Here is a 26463-nt window from a genome sequence, read left to right as displayed (position 1 = left end):
TATGGAATATATCTTGTCAGAATAAGAAGAGTGAGGTAGAGCATCAAAACTGTGGCTGGGTGTGTAGCTTACACCTATAATACTAGCACTTTGGGAGACCAAGATGGGAAGATGGCTTGAGGCCAGGAATTTGAGACCAGCTTGGGAACATAAGGAGACCCTGTCTCTACAAAAAGTAAAAAAAATTAGCCAGCTCTGTTGCTGTGCGCCTGTTGTCGTAGCTACTCGGGAGGCTGGGGCAGGAAGATCACTTGAACTAAGAAGTGTGAGGTTGCAGTGAGTTTTGTTTGTGCCACTGCACTCTAGCCTGGTGACACAGCAAAACCCTGTCTCTAGAAACTAAAGAAAAAAGAAAAAAAAAAAAAAACTGTGGGTTTTTAAAAATCATTCTAATGCTTTTATTTGTGTTTCATGTTCCTAACCAATGACAAGTAAGAATTCAGGAATGGGTAAGATTTTTTTCAGCTTATTTATTTTCCTCCCAAAATTATGTATGGAATTCTATTCAGCAGTAAAAAGTGAACTGTTGATACATGCAACAGCTTTGACATATCTCAAGAAAATTATGCTGAGTTAGTAAAGCCAATCTGAACAGGTTACACTCTGTGTGGTTCCATTTCTGTAACATTCTTGAAATGACAATTACTGAGATTGAGAACAAATTAATGGTTGCTAGGGGATAGAGATTGGGGTGGGTGGAGGGAGAAGGTGGGTGTACCTATAAAAGGGCAGCACAAGGAATACCTGATGAAGGAACTGTTTTGTACCTCAGCTCTAGTGCTAGATACGTTAATCTACACGTACACAGAGTGCATGTAAAACTCATGAAGTCTATAAGTTGTGAATTGTATCAATGTCAATTTCTTTGTTGTGATATTGTGCTATATATACACAAGGTTGGGGGACCCTGGGGGAAGGGTTCATGGAATCTCTGTATCATTTCTTGCTCAACTGCATGTAATTCTATAATTACTCCAAATTTAAAAGTTTAACTTAAAAAATTCTCTTGGGTAGGCAGGGCACTATGGCTCATGCCTATAATCCCAGCACTTTGGGAAGCCAAGGCAGGTGGATCACTTGAGATTGGGAGTTTGAGACCAGCCTGACCAACATAGAGAAATCCTGTCTCTACTAAAAATACAAAATTAGCCAGATGTGGTAGCACATGCCTATAATCCCAGCTATTTGGGAAGCTGAGGCAGGAGAATCGCTTGAACCTGGGAGGTGGAGGTTGTGGTGAGCTGAGATCACGCCATTGTACTCCAGCCTGGGCAACAAGAGTGAAACTCTGTCTCAAAAAAAAAAAAAAAAAATTCTCTTGGGAGGCTAAGGCAGGAGGATCACTTCAGGCCAAGAGTTTGAGAATGACCACCTTGGCAACATAGTAAGACCCTGTTTCTACCAAAAAAAAAAAAAAAATGCCACAAGTGGTAGTACATACCTGTAATCCCAGCCACTGGGGACGCTGAGGCAGTGGATTTCTTTTTTTCCTTTTTTTTTGAGATGGAGTTTTGCTCTTGTCTCGGCTGGAGTGCAGTGGTGCGATCTTCTCGGCTCACTGTAACCTCCACCTTCCAAGTACAAGTGATTCTCCTGCCTCAGCCTCCCAAGTAGCTGGGATTACAGGCATGCACCACCATTGCCCGGCTAATTTTGTAATTTTAGTAGAGATGGGATTTCACCATTTTGACCAGGCTGGTCTTGAACTCCTGACCTCAGGTGATCCACCCTGCCTCAGTCTCCCAAAGTGCTGGGATTGCAGGCGTGAGCCACTGCACCTGGATGAGGCAGTTGGATTTCTTGAGCCTAGGAGTTTGAGGTTACAGTGAGCTGTGTACCATGCTACCACACTCTAGCTTGGGAAATAGAGCGAGACCCCCCACCCCCCCCCCCTTTTTTTTTAAGAGATGGAGTCACGCTCTGTCGCCCAGGCTGGAGTGCAGTGGCGTGATCTCATTTCACTGCAACCTCCGCCTCTTGGGTTCAAGCAATTATCCTGCCTCAGCCTCCCGAGTAGCTGGGACTACAGGTGCACGCTGCCATGCCTGGCTAATTTCTTTTGCATTTTAGTAGAAACAGGATTTCACTGTGTTGCCCAGGCTGGTCTCGAACTCCTGAGCTTAGGCAATCTGCCTGCCTTGGCCTCCCAAAGTGCTAGGATTAGAGGCGTGAGCCACTGCTCCTGGCCTGACTCTGTGTCTTAAAAAACAAACAAAAACATAATAAAATTTCTCACAGTGATACCTTTTCTTATGACACATGAATTCCTTTATAATGTGCAGTGATACCACTTTATGGTGTACAGAGTCTCTAAACTTTATTGTTCAAAATAAATTGAATCCTAAAGTATGCTCCCTTTACTACTATTCCCTCTATGCTTCTTCCAAAAACAGCATATCTAACAGTAAAATTAAGAAGAAAAATGGTGGTATTGGTGGCATGGAAGAGAAAGAAGGAAAGCAGATCTAAGATTTATTGGACTAGTATAAGAAGAAATTTAGGTTGAGGAAGTATTTATATTTACATTTAAATAGTATATATATTTCACATTAAAGGGTATGGCTTCTGTTATTAATTGTAGTTTCTAAGAGCAAGATTCATTCATGTTTTTGTAAAGTAATTCGTTCTTTTTTTTGAGATGGAGTTTCACTTTTGTTGTCCTGGCTGGAGTGCAGTGGCGTGATCTTGGCTCACTGTAACCTCCGCCTTCCAGGTTCAAGCAGTTCTCCTGCCTCAGCCTCCCGAGTAGCTGGGATTACAGGCATGCATCACCATGTCTGGCTAATTTTGTATTTTTAGTAGAGACGGGGTTTCTCCATGTTCGTCAGGTTGGTCCCAACTTTGGGTGATCACCCGCCTCAACCTCCTAAAGTGCTGGGATTACAGGCACGAGCCATCGTGCTCGGCTGTAATTTGCTCTTTTTAGTTCCTGCATGTCATTCTGTTTTATCAGTATACTACAGTTTATTTCATCACTCATTTTCTATTGGTGGACATTTAGGTTATTTTTAATACTAAAAATATTGTTTTTTAGAGACCTGGTCTCACTCTGTTGCCCAGAATGGAGTATGGTGGCACAATCACAGCTCACTACAGCCTCAGCCTCCTCCTGGGCTCTAGTGATCCTCCCAATTCAGCCTTCCAAGTAGCTAGAACTACAGGAGCACACCACCAAACATAGCTTTTTTTTTTAAATTTTTTGTAGAGATGGGGTCTCACTATGATGCCCAGGCTGGTCTGGAACTCCTGGCTTCAAACATTTCTCCTGTCTTGGGCTCCCAAAGTGCTGGGATTTAAGCAAGAGCCACCATGCCTGGCTAATGTGAGTTTTTAATTATTTTTTTGATTAAAAAAGTTTTTTAAGACAGTGTCACTCTGTCACCCAGGCTGGAGTACAGTGGTGCAATCTCAGCTTGGTGCAATCCCAGCTCACTGCAACCTCCCAGGTTCAAGCAATCCTTGTGTCTCAGGCTCCTGAGTAGCTGGGATTATAGGCACGTGCCACCATACCCAGCTAATTTTTTTGTATTTTTAGTAGAGACAAGGTTTTACTATTTTGACCAAGCCAGTCTTGAACTCCTGACCTCAAGTGATCTGCCTGCCTTGGCCTCACAGAGTGCTGGGATTATAGGCGTGAGCCACTGCACCCAGTGTAGATTTCAGTTTTTTTAAGTTTTTAATTACTATATATAAAGCAGCTATAGACTGAAAAAAATTTGATAAAGGACTTAGATCTGGTCTATATAAAGAACTTTTAAAATTTAACAATATGAAAATAACCCAGTTAAGAAATGGTTAAAAGATTTAATATAACATCACTACCAAAGAAAGATATATACTGATAGCATAAAAACACATTGTTTTTTTTGGAGATGGAGTCTTACTCGGTCACCCAGGCTGGAGTACAAAGGCATGATCTTGGCTCACTGCAACCTTCGCCTCCTGTTTCAAATGATTCTCCTGCCTCAGCCTCCCAAGTAGCTGGGATTACAGGTGCCTGCCACCACACCCAACTAATTTTCGTATTTTTAGTAGAGACAGGATTTCACCATGTTAGGCAGGCTGGTCTTGAACTCATGATCTTGTGATCTGCCTGCCTTGGCCTCCCAAAGTGCTGGGATTACAGGTGTGAGCCGCCATGCCCGGCCCCAGATTTTCTTTTGTCATTGATTTGTACTTTCATTTCATTGATTTTGCATGATTTTAATCCTTTTAAATTTACTCTGGCTTGGTTTATGGGCTACTCTGTGGTCTATCTTCAATAATCTATATGCTTTTGACAAGAATATATATTCTACTGATGTTGAGCGGCATGTTCTAAAGATGTCTTTACCTTTATTTGTGTAGCATATTTTCACTGGGTATGCATTTTAAAATGTATTGTAGAAATCATGAGTTCACAGCATTACATCTAACTCTAGTCTATCCAACTAAAGTTCCTTCTTGTTCACTCCCATTCCATTTTTGTATATCCCTTGTTCCACAGTGAAAACTCTGACTCCTGACATCATCAGCATACTTCACTTGCTTAATCTAAAATTGCTTCAGTTAGATTAACTCATACCATAACAAACAAAGCTAAAAAGAGTTCAGGATTTGTTTGCCATTCTTCTACTTTCTTAAGTTACTCTGCCAAAGACTAAAAGCTTATAGTCAAATATTGTGTTTTTTAGTTACTTGGGTTAGTTCTTTCTTGCTTTTTTTTCTCTACAGTGTGGTTAGGGTATTTGTATTCAGTATAATTAGGATCATGTGTTTGCTTTCAGTTAAGTGTTTTTTCTTTTTCATTCTTATTGATTTAATTTTTAAAAAATTTAACATAATGTAACATTTCATAATACATCCTATGTTGTAGCATTATTATATATAATATATATAAGAGTAATATACATTTAAAAGTCAAAATTATGCAAAAGACATATCAGAAGTGTCACTCCCACCCGTATGCCTCCCAAAGTTGGTAGGTAATGAACTTTCCATTTCTTTTTTATTTTTCCTGCTTGGGATTCATTGGACCTCTTGATTTTGTGCTTGAATTTAATCAGTTTTATAAAATTTTCTGTCATTATATTTTCATATATTGTACCTGCCCCATTTCTCCTTTCCTTCTGAACTCTAATAAGCATGTGGTAGATTAGGAGCAGTGTCCTTTCTTGTCTTATCCTTTTGTATTTTCCATCCTTTTTTTTCCTCCATGTCACATTCTGGAAAGTTTTTCCCGACTTATAGTTCACTAATTCTCTTTTCCATTGGGTCTGATCTGTTGTGAAATCTATTAATCACATTCAAAAATTTTGATTTACATAATTTTTTTTTTGTTTCAGCATTTCATTTTGGAATGTTTTTTTCAAATCTACTATGTCACTTTTTGCAGTTTCCAGTTATATGTTAAACATTTAAATCTTAGTGAACTTTGGTGTAAGAGTCGTAAGAACTGACTTATAGTCCTATTTCCAAGCACCTCCTTTTTAAAGCTTTTTAAAAGAGAACTTTGTTGCCATATCTATTAGGAAATATTTCTGAATATGACTACCGTAGATCCAATAAGTGAGGAATAATATAGTCATTATGCCCAAATTTTAATATCTTATTTAAGCACGAATGCATACTTTAAAATGAATCTAATTCTAGATTCTGGCCTTTTCATTTGTGGCAGTATTGCTTTAGTCCAGGCCCTTGATATCACTGTCCTAGATTCTGGCAGTATCCCCCCGTAGGCCTCCCTGCCTTCAGCCTTGTCCTTCTCAAATTTTTTATTTTTTTATTTTTATTTTTATTTTTGCTGAGGACTTTGATTGTATTTTTTTTTCAAGAGATGGAATCTCATTCTGTTGCTAAGGGTGGAATGTAGTGACATGATCATAACCCATTGTGGTCACTTTGGGCTCAAGTAATCCTTACACTTAATCCTCCCAAGTAGCTGGGACTACAGGTGCATGCCACCATCCCTGGCTAATTAAAAAATTTTTTTGGCTGGGCACAGTGGCTCATGCCTGTAATCCCAGCACTTTGGGAGGCCAAGGTGGGTAGATTTCAAGGTGAAGAGATTGAGACCATCTTGGCCAACAAGGTGAAGCCCTATCACTACTAAAAATACAAAAATTAGCTGGGTACAGTGGTGTGCACCTATCTTCCTAGCTACTTGGGAGGCTGAAGCAAGAGGATTGCTTGAACCGGGGAGGTGGGGGGTGCAGTGAGCTGAGATCACGCCACTGCACTCCAGCCTGGAGACAGAGTGAGATTATGTCTCAAAATTTTTTTTTTTTTTTTTTTTTAATAGAGACAGGATCTTGTATGTTTCCCATGCTGGTCTCAAACTCTTGGCCTCAAATAGTCTTCCCAGTTCAGCCTCCTGAGTCACTGGGACTACAGATGTGAACCATAGCACCTGGCCACATTCATTTTTTAAATCATGTTGTAATCCTGCTTAGAACTTTTAGTGATACCACATTGAGCATGCAACAGGATAACCCCCGTAAGCCTCTCTAAGCCTGATCTTTTCCTTTCCACTTTTGTGTTGAGCAGTTGCCCTCCTTAGATTCTGTGTTCTGTCAACTCAACTGTTTTTTTGTTTTTTTTTTTTTTAATTTTTATTTGTTTATTGAGACTGTGTCTTGCTCTGTCACCCAGGCTGGAGTGAAGTGGGGTGATCATTGCTTATTGCAGCCGTGATGTCCCAGGCTCATTGCTTTGTTTTTATTCACGTATTATGATGTTTATGTCATTTTGCTTTATGTTCATGGTTCCTCTTCTGTTGGAGACCCCTTCTTTTCCTCTTAGCCTGCTGCTAATACATTTAACCTGGTGATTAAGATCTTGGTCCTAGGGTTAGCATTTTGGATTGTTCCATTTCTTTAGAATCACAGCATTTAATTTTTGTAAATTTTAATTTTGTCATCTTTGAAACTGGAATAACTTCTACCTCATTGAGTTATTGCAAAGATTAGATGAGGCAATAAATAAAAGAGCTTAGCACAGTGTCAGTCTTAGGAAACAATATCTTGGTTTTTTTTTTTTTTTTTTTTTTTTGGAGACAGAGGCTCCCCCTATCGCCAGGCTGGAGTGCAGTGGTGAGATCTCAGCTCTCTGCAACTGCTGACTCTCTGGTTCAAACAGTTCTCCTGCCTTAGCCTCCCGAGTATCTGGGATTACAGGCATGCACCACCATGCCGGACTAATTTTTGTATTTTTAGTAGAGATGGGGTTTCACCATGTTGGTGAGGATGGTCTCAATCTCCTGACCTCGTGATCCACTGCTTCAGCCTCCCAAAGTTCTGGGATTACAGGCGTGAGCCACTGCCCCCGGCCCCTATCTTTCAATAAGACTCAGCCAAAAGGGATATATATGTCCCTCTGTGTTGTGCATATCTCTGATACTACTATTAACATACTACTTTATAACTGCTTTTGAATAGACCTCACTAGACTTTGAGCTTCTTAAAATCAAGGACTGCCAAGTTTATCTTTGTATTACTGGTACCTGGCACAGAGACATTCAGTAAATATTTGTTGAATATATGTATGGAGTTAGAAAGAGCTAATCATCTTTAGACAATGCCTTACCTTTTGCACAGGAAGCTCCTGTAAGTGTGTACCCTTGGTTCAAGTGAGAATTTTTGTTTTCCTTTCTCTTTGCCAGTAGTGAAGTCTTAAAATAGTAATTACATTTATTTCCACCACACTGAGCTGTGATAACACAAGCTGAAAATCTAGGGAATTTATGGGAAGTTGGCACCCTTAAGGATTAGATCATTTTTCCATATTCAATTTGTAGTCTTGTATTTATGGAATTTGCTTTGAGGATAGTCAATGGAAATCCTTCATATTTGTGTAAAACTTGAGATTTAGATTTTAAAAAAAAGTATTTCCCAAGAGATATATTAATGAGGCAATGCCTGATAATCCAGTTGCTTTTCCTGTTCCCCTGTCCACAGTAATAGTTGGAGTGTTTACATATGACAGACAACATCCCTACTAGATGTTATCTTCCCTTTTATAGATTAAAAAGCTCAGGCATGGCTAGGTGTGGTGGCTCACGCCTGTAATCCCAGCACTTTGGGAGGCCAAGGTGGGTAGATCACGAGGTCAGGAGTTCAAGATCAGCCTGGCCAAGATGGTGAACACTTGTCTCTACTAAAAATACAAAAAAATTAGCCGGACATGGTGACAGGCCCCTGTAACCCCAATACTCGGGAGGCTGAGGCAGGGAATTGCTTGAGCCTGAGAGGCGGAGGTTGCACTAAGCCAAGATCGTGCCACTGCACTCCAGCCTGGGTGACAGAGCGAGACTTTGTTTAAAAAAAAAAAAAAAAAGCTCAGGCTTAGCTTATTCAAGTTTTCAAAGCTAGAAAGTGGAGGAGCTGGAATTTAAGCCTAGTTCTTCTAGTACCCATTCTCTTTCCATTACACCATAATGCTTTTCTAAATCAACTGAAATCAATTTTGTGTTTTTTTGTTTTTTATTTTTTTCTACCTTAAAGTCTTTTTTAATCCCTAAATTTTATTTTGAATTTATAGTATTTAGTAGTGCTTTTAATTACTTAGTAACGTTTAAACATTTTAATAACTAATAGAAACCTTTATGGTAAGGTATTTAGATAATATTTGAAAGGATAAAGCTTTTTAAAATTTTAAGCCTTAATTCAAGTAGTAGTTCTTTAAGGTATATGTATTTTATTTTTAATTTGAATCACCACTAGGAGGATTTATTTGCCATCTCAACGTTCTTAGACTTTAGCTGATTTATTTATTTCTTCCCCTGTTGCATAATCCCTATGCATTGTATTGGTCAGGAGGCAGGAATGTTAGAAAAATTTTTTTCAAAGCTCAGTTTCCTCTGAGATGTTTTTAGAATGCTCTGGATTTATCCCCCATATACCAGAGATCTGTAAATATATTTTCACATGAGCTGAAATTTTCAGGTGATTAAGTGAAGCTTTTGTGAACCACAGATGTTTTCTTTAAAAGCAGTTAATGAAATCAGAAAAAAAAAAACCACCTCACTATGGAAATACGTTAGGTTCCTCCTGTAGTATGATTGGCACATACTTCCTTCTCTTGTAATTCACATTGTTCATTTTCTGAGGGAGGAAATAACTAAACTAATAATTAAAACATAAAGTTATTTATCCTGTTATTTCTTACCCACAGAGTAAACTAAAAATGATTTTGACCCACCAGGGCTGCCCGATTCTGTGAAACTCACATTGTTTGCGTAATGTTGGAGGGCCTCATTAGGGGGTAAATTTGCTTTTTCTGTGTTTGCCAGTAACGATTCCTGTCTCTTATGGGAACTTGCCATTTGGACTGTCTCCTTCCTTAACTGGCCAACCTTACTTAAACAGTTCGGGCCATTAGTTATTTTTCCTAGTCTCGAAATTGTTCTTAAGTTTTCAAGTATTTAAAGCTGAGGATATTGGTCACTGCGATATTGCCTAGTTAGGGTTCGGCATTGTGCCCAAATTTGTTGGGCCTCTCAGGGCCTGAGTTCTCTGTGCTTTAACAAATGAGCCACAGTTCTCAAGAGATCAGTGAAGCTTGTTTGTTGATCCTGTAATTCTCATCCAGAGGAAGTAGATCTTTGAGAATGTCTAAGGAAGGGTAAGTGAGTTTATTATTCTTTCTCTTTCATTTTTCTTAATGAAGAGGTGTCATCTGAGTGAATTAAAAGATTAATAAGCAGTGCTACCAGTCCACGAATGGAGGTAGAGGTAGAGATTGAAAGAAATTCAGCCCAAATCTTACAGTGCTTCATGTGTAATCTACTGTAAAGTTGCTATTGTTGTTTTGAAAGACAGCATTGAGCATGGGTAATCTTAATAGGAATTTTGTAAGATATAAGTACTTTGTTTACTCTGTGGTAAATTCATTTGGTTTTTCTGCAAAATATATTTGTCAAGATTGGAAGCAAACAGTGGAGGTTTACTAAAGAATTAAGGGAAGCTTAAAAATTCAAAGGCGTTTTAAAATAAGTAGTACCTTTAGAAAATGGTGTGAAATATTTAGTGAAAAGCAGCTTATGATTTTGTTTGTTTCTGAGCGGTAGGCCAAAAATAATTTAGAGTAGAATTCCCTATTCTAATTTGCTTTGCAATATAAGATAGTTAAGTTTTTATTGTTTTTATATTAGTTTCTCTTATGTCTCAGAGTCTGAATTATTACTGATTTTCTTTTTGTGACCACTGTAATAAGTGATAACTTAATAACTGCATACTGTTGGTTATTTCATTTCTAGCCTTCAGGCATAACTAGACCTGATTAATTTTAAAGAGATGTTTCTTTTGATAAAATAGGACATAAATCTCTCAAAAAAATCTTTAAAAATACAGTAAAAGTTTAGTTTTTATTTTTCTGGAATCTATTAATTCTTTTTCTATTTTTTTTTCTTCTGTAAGAAAATTTGAAGTGGTTCCAGAATCTCACATTTAAAATCATTTTAATCTAATCATGTATTGATTATGAGCAAAATAAAATTGGCCCACTTTACTGCTATTTTTAAACTTCATTATTGAATAATGAGAACAACCAGGGGTATAAGTAATTCTGTATTATTTTTAGACCTTTTATGACATCACTAGAAATTAGGGTTTTTTTTAGGTGTGAAAATTATGAAAGGACTGCCTTTTTAGGTTGGTACATTTTCTTTCCTTCTATCACTGGCTAGTTGTTAAACCATTTTTATGATAAGGACTATCACAGATGCTGGTATATTTGTCAGTCTTGTACTCCAGGTTGTTTATAAAGCTATTATATTTTGTAGATTTAAAATGAATTGTATTTCTAGATGCAGTTAAAGTTCTTGGGAAGTTGTCAGTACTAATTTTTACCCTGTGGTAAAGTATATGTTAGACTTGGTGAGTTAGAGAAAGTTGGAGGGACCTATATTACCCCTCTAGGACACTATAAGGACAGAGATACTCTTAGATTTATCTCTAGGAGTCTCTGGGGCAATGTCTATAGTGTCTGAAAAATAAGTGCATTTGAAGCATGTGAAGTATACAAATGAAATCAATTAACTTTTAGTCTCTGTGCTATCTTTAGAAATAAATGGATACGTTTTGTGCTTTGGGATGAAAAGAATTTTTTTTTAATCTTTTTTTTCTAGCAAACTAATGCAGAAAAGAATTCTTACATTCACTGTTTTCCTGTAATACTGACATTTAGTACCATCTGTTATTTGATATCTGTGAAATATTTTCCTAATAGTAATAGCCAAAGATTGTTAATACAGTTAAATCACCAAAAATTATACTTGAGCTTTATGCAAACCTATGATAATTAAGACAGTGTGATATTAGCATTAAGATAGGGATATAGATCATGGAACCAAATGGGGAGTTTATAGACCCACAAATATATAATCAGTTGATTTTCAGCAAAGAAGTTAATTCAGTGGTGAAAGGTGTTTTTAACAGGCGTACTGGAACAACTGAATATGTAGGTAAAAAATGAACCTTAACCTTTACCTCAAACGATGCATTAAAATAACATAAAATGGATCATAGATCTAAATATAATCTTTGTGATCCCAAATGAGGTACAGATTTCTTAGATAAACAGAATAAAAATTATTAGACAAAATCGGTAAGTTGGGCTTCATCAAGATTTAAAAAACCAAATATCTGCTTCTTGAAAGACATCATTAAGAATATTTAAAGGCAGGCCGGGCGTGGTGGCTCACGCTTGTAATCCCAGCGCTTTGGGAGGCCGAGGCGGGTGGATCACGAGGTCAAGAGATCGAGACCATCCTGGTCACATGGTGAAACCCCGTCTCTACTAAAAAATACAAAAATTAGCTGGGCATGGTGGCGCACGCCTGTAGTCCCAGCTACTCGGGAGGCTGAGGCAGGAGAATTGCTTGAACCCAGGAGACGGAGGTTGCAGTGAGCCGAGATCGCGCCATTGCATTCCAGCCTGGGTGACAAGAGCGAAACTCCGTCTCAAAAAAAATAAAAGAATATTTAAAGGCAAGCCACAGACTGGGAGAAAATATTCTGAATATATTTATATCCAGTAAAGGACTTGGATCCAAAATATATGAAGAACTCTTGTAATTAAATGATAAGACAACCCAGTTTAAAAAGGGGCAAAAGATTTGAGTTGATGCTTTACAAAAGTGTATTTGAAAAGATATTATTGATCATTAGGGAAACACAGATTAAAACTACAATGAGATACTACTGCACACACACTAAAATGACTACAATTAAAAACACTGGCAGTGTGGAGCAATGGTAACACTTATGGGTTGCTAATGAGAGTGCAAAATAGAAAAGAGTTTTGGCAATGTCTTTTTAAGTTAAACATCTGCTTAACATATGACCTCATAATTCCACTTTTAGATATTTACCCAGGAGAAATTAAAAGATGCCCACATAAATTTGTATGTGACTGTTCGTAGCAGCAGTCGAAAGCTGGAAATAACCCAAATGCCCATTAACTGAATGGATAAACAAATTGTGGTATATCCATACAATGAAATAGGAATAAAAGAACTATTTTCCATATATGCACAACATGGATGAATCTCAGAAGTATTATACTAAGTAAAAGAAGTCAGGCACATGACAAAATAATGTTTGATTTCGTTTATATGAAAACCGTAGTGACAGAAAGTACAGATTAGTGGTAGCTCAAGGCCAGGGGCTGGGGAGGGTATTGTAAAAGGACATGAAGGGATTTTTTAGATTGAAGAATACTCTACATCTTGATTGCAGTAGTGCTGCATGAGTATATACAGTTATCACAACACACCAAAATTATCATTTGAAGTGGGTGAATGTTATTTTAAGTAAATGATACCTTGATAAAGTTGGTGGAGGAATGAGACTGGAGAAGCTCCTCAACCTGCTGATTTAAAATTTTCTAACTAAAGTGGTTGTTGATTATTCATTTTCAAAGGGATATCTTTGGGAAAATATGGGTGCTCCTAGGATGTGTAGTGCAGGGAAAAATATACTCTCCTTGCAGTGTCATGATTGAATTAGTCCTTTAGAGTTGTTAGAGTGCCCTTTCTTTTTTTATTACTAGAGTTGCTGGTTTTTTGTTTTTTTGTTTTTTTTTTTCTTTTTTAGGTAAAAGGCCAAAATGAAATTTATTACTTTTATTTTAAATTCTGGGTTTTGACCTTTCTTCCAATATAGGTACAGTACCCTTGTTAATTTGGCCTTACGCTAACATGGATAATTGTATTGTCTTTTCAATTTCTATCTCGCAGAGTTTAATCTTGAAATTTTGCTACATTTTATGAATGATCCTCTTATACACTGGTCTTTCAAAAATTGTAGAGAAAAAGTGAAAACCAATTTAGAGGCAAATAAGAAAAAAGGGATTCGAAAAACCTATACTTAATTAGATTGAGGTTTTAGAATAGTAAATATATTTTCAGAAGTACTGGTATTGTCCTGGTTTTTCCCATAACTTGTGTATTTTTCTGATTTGGCGGTCCGCTCTCTCCACCATCCTTCTCCCCTTATCACAATTTCTTCATTTGAGAATGAAGGTGAAGGGAATTTTAATGTCTTTTCCTTAAATATTTTTGATGAATCTCCTTAAAGTGTGCTTTAAAATCTTTGGTGGAAAGAGAGTCTACATTATCATTAGTACTCCTGTTATTTTGTCGTTTTTAAGGTAGACGTTCTTTTACTTTAAACATCCCTGCAGCTGGGCTTTGTCTAGCAATGTACCACCTAGAATTCAAGTTGAGTTCTTCCAGAGAGGATTTGCTTTCTTTTCTTTTGGCAACCTGGGGAAAATATCAGCCATCCTGGTAGCATCAATTCAGAGCACAACCTACAGCTACAAGACTGACTTATTCAAATTCTTAGGGGGAGATTTTTCCCCTCCCTGGACTCTGTGCAAAATAGGGAAGAGATGTACAGTTAAGGCTGAGATGTACAGATTTCTTTGTGGGGCCTTCTATGTTGCCAGATATATTTCTTCTATATCCTCGTATTATGAGTATAGCCCTTTTGATACCCTAGCTTTATGTGGAATCTCCTACTAGGCTCTCACTTGGCATGCCCCCTTCCCCACCAACCCTTTTTTTTTTTTTTTTGAGACAGAGTCTTGCTGTGTCTCCAGGCTGCAATGCAGTGGCAAGATCTCAGAAATCCGCCTCACGGGTTCAGGTGATTCTCCCGCCTCAGCTTCCCGAGGCATGTGCTACCATGCCCAGCTAATTTTTGTATTTTTAGTAGAGATGGGGTTTCACCATGTTGGCCAGGGTGGTCTCAATCGTTTGACCTCGTGATCCCAAAGTGCTATGATTACAGGCATGAGCCACCACGCCTGGCCACTTTTCCTACTAATATATAATATGGGTACGTTTTACAATTGATGGCATTTTAAATATTAATCATCTTAAATTTTGTTCTATGTATTTCTCCATACTGACTTTTCTTTGGAACTTTTGCATATTGAGTACATGAGTGAATAAAATGAGTATTATAATTAATTCATGTTTTATTTTATAAGTCGTAACGCATTTGTTCAGATTTTTAGTGTCTGTGCTGCTGCTGAAGCGAAGCATTGTTCAGATTTTTAATGCACAGGCTGCTGTTCTCTTGACACAATCTGATAAACAAAATGTATCCCTCTTGATGTTTCTCAGAGAAGATGTTAAAACAAATTAGTAAGAAGTTATTGGTTAGAATTTATGAAAGTTAATATTACTAGATGTCTGTTGTTTTTAGAATCTAACCCGAAATTTCTTTTTGTGTCTGTATGTCCATGATATTTGAACTTTGAATTTTTAAGAATCCATTTCATAAAGTTCTTACCTATAATATATTTTATATCATTAAACTTACTTTTTATGAAGAATGGAGACATAATGGAAGATGAGGTCTTCCTATTACTCTTTTGTAATAACAGCTTTATTGAGATGCAATTCACATACCATTCAATTCACCTTTTTTAAGCATACAATTCGGTGGTTTTAGTGTATTCGCAGAGTTGTGCAACAAATACCACTATCTAATTTTAGAACATTTCATTACCCCCACAAGAAACCCTGTACCCATTAGCAGAAACTCCTTGATTCCGTCCTCCCCACAGCCTCTGGCAACCACGAACTCCTATTAAATTTTTAGTTTAAGCTTAATTTTTAGTTCAGTTAAATATTGTGTCTGCTATTACAACGCCCTGTGTTAGGTATTGGGAAGATTATAAATCCTGGTCTCAAAGTTTATAATCAAGTAAAGAATAAGAGAACTACCATATTTTATGTATATGACAATATATAGTAGTGTCAAAATAGGGAATTTTGAATATTTAAACCTCTCACTTGGGTCACAACTTTATAGAATTTTAGTTGTTGATGCAAAAGTAATGAGACTCAGAGACATTACTGTCACATAGTACTGTGGCACAACCAGAATATTAATAGTTCCTTGACAAAATCACTTGAGATCCGGGATCTTGAATAATGAGAGGCAACTGAGTGGTCCTTTTAAGTATAGGGAAAACAATATAAACAAAGCCTTAGGGCATATTTAGGAAATAGCAAGTAGCTGGCTTTGATTATTAGAGCTAAAGGTGCATGATGTGGCACAACATGAAATCAAACTGATTTTGACAAAATGGTGAAAGGTTTTGAACTTGAAGATCCAAGAATTTCAATTTATTAATTGGGTAAGTAGTGAACGATGACTAAAAGTTCTTAAGAGAGTGATGTGATTGGATCTAGGCTTTAGGACAGTGCTTCTCAAATGATCTGTGAGGGGAGGACCAGTGTATAAACAACTTTTTTCCAGTCCGTTTCAAATGGACATGTTTAGAAAATAAAAATGAATTACAAGAAAAATGACGACACAAAATGTAAGCCTACCTTTTTATTACTACATTCAACAAACAAAATTTCTCTGTCAAATTACTATAAAAGTTTCTTAAGATGTAAAATTACTGTATGTGTCATATCATGAGTTAGTAACAAATGTTCATAAGCTAGCCTTGGTCTGTGGACCACACTTTGAGTAGCACTACTTCAAAGCAATTAATTTGGCATTAGTGTGAGGACAGAGCAATTGGGAGATGATTGCTGGACTAATGAGGACCTGGACATGTTGTTAGCATTGTGAATTGAATGGAAGATTGGATTCCAGAGACATTTGGTAATTTAAATGAAGGCATATGAGATGATTAGATGTGGATTTGAAGAAGAAGAAAGAATCAAAAGATAACTAGATTTTAAGCTTGAATGGGAAAATGGGAGTGCCAGTAGCAGAAGTAGGAACTAGTTTGGAGATTGGATTTTCAATAAAAAATAAACATTGTAGCATTTTCTATGAAGTAAAAATATACATATATCCAGACACATACTTTTTAGTTTATAACTTCAATTTGTCATCTCAAAAAGCACTTGTAACTTTTTCTTTTCTTGATTGTAGTAAATTTTGAATGTGTAATTATGCAAACCCATAAGGAAAACAGATGCCCAAGAAGATTTTATACTTGAATCCTTAGTCTCATTTGTTGTTGCAGTAACTGTCGTTGGGCACTTGGCCAGGAAATTGTGACTCCTAGGCAATGGGAGGAGTTACAGATAAAGTTCACCATTGCCAAAGAAATTCTATTCCAAATGGATTTGTGTGGAGCAACAGTGATATCCAATGACATGTTAAATTAGACACAGAGGTGTTTTCTCCAGCACTGTCTCGGAAGATACATGATTTTGAAAGGCCTGATACAGACTAAGCTTCTTGAAGTTAAGTCACAAAAAAACTATACTAGGGACTTTACAAAGAATTTTGTTATGTGACTTCAAGAACTAGTTGACTCAGATAGTTTCACACTTTTCAAAACAGCAACCAGTGACAGATGAGGTAATGCTGCTTTGAATTACAAGTTAAATCTCAAAGATTGTTATTTACAAAATTAAAATTTAATAAATTGCATGTTCATGTTACTTAAGTGTGAGAATATTAGATCCCTATTCCTAAAGCATATTATATTAATGGCTTTATTTCTTATGGTTAATATTTATATTTACTTGGATAGAGTTTATTTAAGTTACATGTCTTAACTGCTGTGGGATATGATAATCAAAGCTGTTAATGTTTGTCTTTATTATTGAAGCCTGTGCTTGGTTTTTTAGTGTTCCTGTCACCTAGAAATTGTTTTTGTTGTTAATGCTCAAATCTGCAACTTACAAAGGACTTAGTATGTTGGAATTGCTGGTTAATTGTGCTTTAAGACTGGATGCTTAGTTTAGTCATGCTTTCTGGGGTGGCAAGTTTGTGCTTTTTCAAAAGCAAACTTCGGGAAATTAATTTCGCAGATATGTTCAAGCTCTTGAACACGGGGTGGAGTATGTTCCACTTGTTAATAATTTAGAAATGTGACACCGTAAACTGGCATTGGCAAAGGTACAGTTAAGGTCCTGAGACCAATAGAAATTTTTGGATTCCTCAAGCAGATGAATCTTTTTGTTTTGAAATGTGCGATGGGGCAGTGGGCCAGCCTTGTAATTGATACAGTACCTTTTAGTTGATATAGTACCTAACACTTTGTTTTGCTGTAACCTCAGTGAAGAATAGTCATTAGTTTGAGGCCAAGAGATTAGTTTCTCTTGAAGACTATATCCTGGAGACATGGTGTTTCATGTTTAAGGCTGCCTCTATGCTGAAGTCAGTGCATACCTTAAGCATTTGGGTGTTTATTATCTTTGTAAACCATGGACCATATAGCCAAATAACTCTATTTGGCTTATTGCAGTTCTCTATAATACAGCTATTCTATTTTACCATTATAGCTTTGACTATGCACTTTAGATATGCATACAACAAATTAGATTTAATTCCATATTGCCCCTCCCCTCATGTTTTGTAGCCTAAATTAGGGAAAGAAAAAGAAAGATGAGACTATATGTAAGGCTTTTCATTTTTATAAACATAATAGAAATGAATTGGGGGAGACAGAAGTGATTGTAAGTTCAGGTATTGCTTTTGTAGCTAGAGTATTTATTTTGAATGAAAATGAAAAGATAAAGGACATTTGGTAGAACTTATTAGAAAAACATCTTATTTCCTAATATTAGACTCTTATAAACTCTGTCTTAGCTCTTTCTGCTCCCTAAAGAACAGCTTTTATGACGTATGTCAGAAAATGGTATTTGCTTTGTAGTAGACAATGAATGTGTTGATTGAACAGTTAACGTGACTAGGTTAAAGAGGAGAGAAGTGCAATTTGATGGCTATTTAGCAGTGATTATTTTGGCAAAACCAGATTTTTATATTCCTGAAATTGTTATTCCTAGAGTTTACATAGATAATAAAGGTACATTATAATCTTTATATCCTTAAAAATATACATATGTGATAGATTTTCGTGACAGTACAAGCTTCATTGCTTTTCTAACAAAGAAAGAAGCTGGTACTTGGCTGGGACTGTTGATAGTTTCTTTCCATCTTAAGCACTGATTGAGTGACATTAGCAGCAAAATCTCTTTTTTCCTGTGATGTTAGCTGTGCCTGAAGCCAGCTAGCATCTTTCTTCTATGAGAGTCAAAGCCATTTCTTTTATTATGTGATTCTATGTATTTCTCTCCTGGATTGTATCACAAGGGAAAAAAATCTTCCCCAATCCATTCCTGCATGAATTCCCATAGAATATTTTAGGCATGTCAGCTGTTAGGGCCTGATCAAGGATTTGATCCAGTTGGCTCCCTAGCCTGAATTAAGAATCTGTTTGAAAAGCCTTCAGTAGTAACATTTAGTTTCTAGAGTTACAACCATTGTTTTGTCTTTTATCCCTGTTGTACTTTCAAAAAGATTTACGTAACTGGGAAAATAAAGTAGATGCTTTTATCAGTAATAGCAGGGTGATACTTGATGAAATATTAGAAGGTGATATGTTTGGGGATTGGAGGTTGGAAGGTGTGTTTGTTTGTTTGAGTTAGGGTCTTGCTCTGTTGCCCAAGCTAGAGTGCAGCAGCACGATTTCAGTTCACTGCAGCCTTGACCTCCTGGGCTCAAGTGATCTTCCTGCCTCAGCCTCCTTAGTAGCTGAACTACAGGCATGTGCCACTACGCCTGGCTAATTTTTTATTTTTTGTAGAGATAAGGTCTCACCATATTGCCCAGGCTGGTCTTAGAATCCTGGGCTCAAGCAGTCCTCCCATTTTGGCCTCCCAAAGTGCTGGGATTACAGGCATGAGCCACCACTCCTGGTCCCAGACTCCTTTTAAAAAAAGACTCCAAGGCTGTCTCTACAAAGAAAAAAACATAAAAAGAAAAATAGCTGAGTGTGGTGGTGTGTACCTGTGGTCCCAGCTACTTGGGAGGCTAAGGCTGAGGTAGGAGGATAACGTGAGCCTGGGAGGTTGAGACGGCAAGTGAGCCACTGTCACACCACTGCACTCCAGCCTGGGCGATAGAGTAAGAACCTGTCTTAAGGCCGGGCGTGGTGGCTCAAGCCTGTAATCCCAGCACTTTGGGAGGCCGAGGCGGGTGGATCATGAGGTCAAGAGATCGAGACCATCCTGGTCAACATGGTGAAACCCCGTCTCTACTAAAAATACAAAAAATTAGCTGGGCATGGTGGTGCATGCCTGTAATCCCAGCTACTCAGGAGGCTGAGGCAGGAGAATTGCCTGAACCCAGGAGGCGGAGGTTGCGGTGAGCCGAGATGGCGCCATTGCACTCTAGCCTGGGTAACATGAGTGAAACTCTGTCTCAAAAAAAAGAAAGAAAGAAAGAAAGAAAGTCTTGAATAATATTTTTAAATTTTTAATTTATTTGTTACGTTTTTGGGGAACAAGGTCTCACTTTTCCACCTTGACTAGAATGCAGTGGTGTGATCTCGGCTCACTGCAGCCTTGATCTCACAGACTCAAGCAGTCCTCCTACCTCAGCCTCCCAAATAGCTGTGACCACAGGTGCACACCACTATGCCCGGCTGATCTTTGTATTTTCTGTAGAGTTGGGGGTCTCCCCATGTTACCCAGGCTGGTCTTGAACTCTTGAGCTCAAGCCATTTGCCTGCCTCGGCCTCCCAAAATGCTACAAGTGTGAGCCACTGTGCCTGGCCTTGAATAATTATTAATAGGGATTTTAATACTGATATTTAAATGAGAGGATCTAAAAGAGGCTGCGCACGATGGCTCACGCCTGTAATCCCAGCACTTTGGGAGGCCAAGGCAGGTGGATCACCAGGTCAGGAGTTCGAGACCAGCCTTGCCAAAATGGTGAAACCCCGACTCTACTAAAAATACAAAAATTAGCCGGGCGTGGTGGCAGGCGCCTATAATCCCAGCTACTCAGGAGGCTGAGGCAGGAGAATCACCTGAATCCATGAGGTGGAGGTTGCAGTGAGCTGAGATCGCTCCACTGCACTCCAGGTTGAGTGACAGAGTAAGACTTGGTCTCAGAAACAAAAGAAAAGAAAAAAAAAAAAAAAAAAAGGAAGATGATCTAAAAGAGAACCAAGGAAAAGCTTCATGACATTGGTCTTGCCAGTGATTTTTTTTGGATAGGACACCAAAAGCACTGGCAACAAAAGCAAAAACAAGTGGGATTATCTCAAACTAAAAAGCTTCTTCACAGCAAAGGAAACAATAAAAAGGCCAGGTGTGGTGGCTCACGCCTGTAATCCCAGCACTTCGGGATGCCGAGGCAGGTGAATCACAAGGTCGATTAAGACCATCCTGGCCAACATGGTGAAACCCCATCTCTACTAAAAATACAAAAATTAGCCGGGTGTGGCAACACATGCCTGTAGTCCCAGCTACCCAGGAGGCTGAGGCAGGAGAATTGCTTGAACCTGGGAGGCAGAGGCTGCAGTAAGCCGAGATTGCACTACTGCACTCCAACCTGGGCGACAGTGAGACTCCATTTCAGGAAAAAAAAAAAAAAAAGGCAGCCTATGGATTTGGAGAAACTGTTTGTGAACCATGTATCTGATAAAGGATTAATATCTAAAGTACATAAGGACCTCAAACAATAGCAAAAAAAGTAATAACCTAAAAATGGGCAAAGGTCCTGAGTAGATATTTCTCCAAAGCAGACATGCAAATGGCTAACAGGTATTTGAAAAGGTGCTTAACATCATTAATCATCAGGGAAGTACAAATCAAAACCACAATGAGATATTTCATACCTGTTAGAATGCCTTTTATCAAAAAGATAGGAAATAAATGTTGGCAAGGATGCAGTGAAAAGGGAATCCTTGTACACTATTGATGGCAATGTATGTTGATGCAGCCACTGTGGAAAGTGCTGTAGAGCTTCCTAAAGAAATTGAAAATAGACCTGCCATATGACCCAGCAATTCTGGTTATATGTCTACGTGAAATAAAATCACTACTTTGTAAAGATATCTGCACTCCCATGTTCATTGTAACATTATGTACAATAGCCAGGAGATGGAAAAAACAAAATATTTCTCTATGGGCTGAATGAATGGATAAAGAAATTGTGGTATATATACACACAGTGGAATATTCAGCCTTAAAAAAGGAGATTCTATCATTTGCAACACCATGGATGAACCTAGAAGACATTATGCTAAGTGAAAAAACCAGAGACACAAAAATACTGCATGATTTCACATGTGGAATCTAAAAAGCAATCAAAAAATGAAACCATACAAAGAGCAAAACAGTGATTGGAGGCCAGGCATGGTGGCTGATGCCTGTAATCCCAGGACTTTAAGAGGCTGTGGTAGGACGATTGCTTGAGAGCTGGAGTTCAAGACCAGCCTGAGCAATATAGGTGAGACTCTGTCTCTACCAAAAATAAAAAATTAGCCAGGCTTTGTGATGTGTGCCTATAGCTCCTGCTACTGGGGAGGCTGAGGTGAGAGGATCTCCTGAGTCTAGAAGGCTGAGGCTGCAGTGAGTTGTGATTGCACCACTGCACTCCAGCCTGGGTGACAGAGTGACTCTGCCTCAAAAAACTAAAACAAAACAATGTTGGGGAAGGATGGAAAGATGTAGATCAAAGGGTATGAAGTTGCAATTAGGTTGGATGAATAAGTCTAAGAGATCTAATGTATAGCATGAGGACTATATTTAATAATATTGTATTATATACTGGTAATTTGCCAAGACAGTAGATTTTAAGTACTTGTACCACAAAGAAAGAAAGGTAACTATATGGGATAATGGGTATGTTAATTTATTTGACTGTATTAATCATTTCACTGTGTATATGTGTATCAAGGTAAATATATCGGACAACATGTTGTATTATACATCTTAGTATATAATTTAAAAGTTTAAACAATTAGTTGGAAAAATGAGAAAATCTAGAAAATAGCCAAATAACTTTATTAAACTTGAGAATTTATTTTTCAGTATTAATTGAGATATTATTTTTTATTCTTTTCTATAGGGTGTTTGTGAATCGAAGCTTAGCCATGGAAAAGATAAAGTGTTTTGGTTTTGATATGGATTACACCCTTGCTGGTGAGTAGCAATTTCTGATTGCTTAAGAGCTGCTGCTTTGGGTATAACACAGTGGATTTGCAGTAGGCAGTTCAATAAACATTTGCTGACTTAATCATGTATTTGGCTGCCAGAAGCTTTCATTATCAGGCTGCTTCCACTAAGATTTGTGAATATTGAAATTATCAGATATCCTTGAGATATGGCTCATGAGTTTTTACACATAGAACAAGTAGTAAATTTTACTATTTTAGAGACCCTGGTAAGAAATTATATGGTAAAATCATACATTGATAGGTACATTTGGGCATTTTTGACTTTTACTCTTAACCATTCTTTAGGTATGAGATTTTGTATCTCTTACTCTGCCACAGATGAACTTTTATCAGTTAAACATTTTAATATGGTTTTTTTTTTTTTTTTTGAGACAGAGTTTCACTTTTGTCATCCAGGCTGGAGTGCAGTGGCACAATCTTGGCTCACTGCATCCTCCACCTCCTGGGTTCAAGAGATTCTCTTGTCTCAGCTGCTCGAGTAGCTGAGATTACAGGCATGTACCACCACCATACCTGGCTAATTATTGTATTTTTAGTAGAGACGGGTTTTACAATGTTGGCCAGGCTGGTCTCAAACTCCTGACCTCAGGTGATCCTCCCACCTCGGCCTCCCAAAGTGCTGGGACTACAAGCATGGGCCACCATGTCCAGCCAATATGCTGTTCTTAACACAGATGTGAAAGGTGTTTATTTTCCATTGGAATGATTGCACACATATATTATATGCACACATATAAAAAGCCTTATTATATATAAGGCTTTTTAAAAATGAGAGCCATGGTTGTAAAAAAGAATGAGTTCATGTCCTTGACAGGGATATGGATGAAGCTGGAAGCCATCATTCTCAGCAAACTAACACAGGAACAGAAAACCGAACACCACATGTTCTTACTCATAAGTGGGAGTTGAACAATGAGAACACATGAACATAGGGAGGGGAACATCACACATTGGGGCCTGTTGTGGGGTGGGGAGCAAAGGGAAAGAGATCATTAGGACAAATGCCTAATGCATGTGAGGCTTAAAACCTAGATGATGGGTTGATAGGTGCAGCAAACCACCTGGTACATGTATACCTATGTAACCTGCATGTTCTGCACATGTATCCCAGAACTTAAAAAAAACACAAACGAAAAACTCAGAGATGTACTAGGGTCGCTTTACGGCACCTAGGATATATGCAGGAATTTAGCCAGTCTTCCCGATGGTCAATTGCAATTATATGGAGGACTGGGCAAGAAGTCATTGAAACTGCATGACAAATATGGAAAAGATGAACTTTAACTTGTAGAATCTTTAGTTTTTGTAGATGTTTTCATCAGCATGTTTTGTCCTTATGAGGATGTGGGACATTGGGTACCACCTCATGGTCTCTTATTTATGTAAATTTTGTGTTTAAGTTTCCACATCCTTTTTTATTAAATAAATTATAAAGCTTTTAAAACCAAACAAACAAAAAACTAGAGCCATTAGCTTTATTCATTATCCCATAGCCCTTAAACACCAGCACTGTGCTGTTTTTTCCTTCCTCCTCTAAGATATATTTGAAAGAGTCAGTGTATTAATCAATAGTTATAACATCTTTTCAGAACTTAGTAAAATATTTTCAATCTGGTGAAAATATTTAAGAAGTAGTAGGGTTGAGAGGTCAAGTTGAGCACATGTGCTTGCACATATGTGCTTGTATAGTTTCACAAGCATGTGTGTGTGAACTAGAGCTAATGGCTCTAGTTTCACAGACAGAATCTTTCAGAAATTATCTCTAAAAAATTTTGTATTTACATAAAAACCTTAAAATGTATAAATAGACTTCTTTAGGAACTATTTATAAAACAGTATTAGGAAACCAGTTTCCATCTCAAAGTAGACAAATTGCAGTTTGACATTCAATTTAGGCTACAAATTAAATGAATAATATGTGTTCAAAAATGAAAATATGGGGGTATTTGCCACATAGATATGGGCATGATTTTTTTTTACCAAACAAGTACTACATTAAGAATACACAGTTCTTGATTTGAATTTTTTTCTTCTCTCCATACTCTTAGTCATTTATTTGTTTTTCTATTGCCTTATGTTTATTTTTGCAGCATTTAATGTTTTCCTAATTTGTCACAAGACACTTTTAGGAGCACTTGTTAGAAAGCAATGGAGAGCACTATACTTTCTTAATGTAGATCTTACTGTTCAAATGGGGAGAAAATCCTACAGTCTCTTCTTTTAAGAATTCTAGCTTTCGGCCAGGTGTGGTGGCTTAGGCCTGTAATCCCACCAGCACTTTGGTAGGCTGAGGTGGGCGGATCACGAGGTCAGGCAATCAAGACCATCCTGGCTAACACAGTGAAACCCTGTCTCTACTAAAGATATAAAAAATTAGCTGGGCCTGGTGGCACATGCCTGTAGTCCCAGCTACTTGGGAGACTGAGGCAGGAGAATCGCTTGAACCTGGGTGGCGGAGGTTGCAGTGAGCTGAGATTGTGCCACTGCGCTCCAGCCTGGGCGACATAGTGAGACTCCATCTCAAAAAAAAAGAAAAAAAAAAAATTCTACCTGTCTAGGGAAAGGAATGGTGAGATAATGTGGTTGCTGAAAGAGACTGTCTAAAGGAGAAACAGAAGTTAATGGGGTCAAAAAGTGATAAACCTTTTTTCCTTGGTTATTAAGACAATCTCATTACATTGAAATAGTTCAATTCAGTGAGTATTTATTGAGAATCTGTAATGTGCCTGGCACATTTTGTTACTGAAAACTGAGATAATACGTTTTCCCACAGAATTATGAAAAAATAAACTATTTTGTATATTGAAGAAGTCACTGAATCAGCCGGCTGCAGTGGCTCATGCTTGTCATCCCAGCACTTTGGGAGGCTGAGGCAGGCGGATTACTTGAGGTCAGGAGTTCGAGACCAGCTTGCCCAACAGGGTGAAACCCCATCTCTACCAAAAAATACAAAAATGAGTTGGGTGTGGTGGTGGTGTGTGCCTGTAGTCTCAGCTGCTCTGGGGTTGAGGTGGGAGAATTGCTTGAACCCGGGAGGCAGAGGTTGCAGTGAGCTGAGATCCTACCACTGCACTCCAGCCTGGGCAACAGAGTGAGTCTGTCTGTCTGTCTGTCTGTCTCTCTCTCTCTCTCTCTCTCTCTCTCTCTCTCTCTCACATACACACACACACACACACACACACACACACACACAAATTAACTGAATCTGTCTCTAAACTTTAATGTACCTTATGATTTCTTTTTCTTCTTCCTTTTGGTTTTGTTTTTTTGAGATGGAGTCTTGCTCTGTCACCAGGCTATAGTGCAGTGGCGTGATCTTGGCTTGCTGCAACCTCTGCCTTTTGGGTTCAAGTGATTCTCCTGCTTCAGCCTCCTAAGTAGCTGGGGCTACAGGTGAGAGCCACTACACCCAGCTAATTTTTGTATTTTTGGTAGAGACGGGGTTTCACCATGTTGGCCAGGATGGTCTCTATCTCTTGACCTCGTGATCCACCCACCTTGGCCTCCTAAGGTGCTGGGATTACAGGCCTGAGCCACCGCACCTGGCTGATTTCTTTTTACTCTTGTTTTTTGCAATGCCACTTCATATTTTAATGCTTTCTCCTAATCTGGACACAAATATACTTTGTGTATATTTAACAGTAACTGTTAACATTTATTAAGTACTTATTATATGCCAGGCCTTGTTCCAATTGCTTTACACAGATTATCTCATTTAATACTTGGATTCTGTCATTCACATCTGTTACTTAATATTTACAGAAACTGTATGAATCACTTACTGCTATCATCTCCATTTTACATATGACACTGAGACATTAAATACTTTGTCCAAGGACATTTAGTTACGATGCAGCTGAACCAAGATTCAAACCTAAGCATGCATGTATGTATAGGTATGTAATGTTTAAATTATCATTTTGGATAATGAAAGTTTATTGAGATTTTCATATAAATAGAAACAGTTTTTTAGTCTGCTTTCACACTGCTGATAAAGACATACTTGAGACTGGGAAATTTACA

The 26463-nt window shown here is 37.9% G+C and overlaps 1 protein-coding gene across 15 annotated transcripts in view; it reads left to right on the top strand.

Annotated features, from left to right (window-relative positions):
* NT5C2 (5'-nucleotidase, cytosolic II) overlaps positions 1 to 26463 on the top strand; it is a 178655-nt gene that overhangs the window by 100286 nt on the left and 51906 nt on the right. For 9 of the 15 annotated variants that reach the window (XM_032281472.1, XM_032281473.1, XM_032281471.1 and 6 more), the window contains exon 3: positions 22332 to 22405. In XM_032281472.1, the coding sequence (XP_032137363.1) occupies positions 22332 to 22405 (74 nt within the window). Of the gene's footprint in view, positions 1 to 8653; positions 9601 to 14471; positions 16824 to 22331; positions 22406 to 26202; positions 26337 to 26463 lie in introns of those variants that run through there. The other 6 variants (XM_032281475.1, XM_032281482.1, XM_032281476.1 and 3 more) reach the window with 4 other exon arrangements.

The sequence above is a fragment of the Sapajus apella genome, unplaced genomic scaffold, assembly GCF_009761245.1.
Source record: "Sapajus apella isolate SASKATOON/1434 unplaced genomic scaffold, GSC_monkey_1.0 scaffold13, whole genome shotgun sequence".
Taxonomy (NCBI): Eukaryota; Metazoa; Chordata; class Mammalia; order Primates; family Cebidae; genus Sapajus; species Sapajus apella.
The sequence above is the reverse complement of the archived record's forward strand: the minus strand, read 5'-3'. Positions and strand labels throughout refer to the sequence as shown.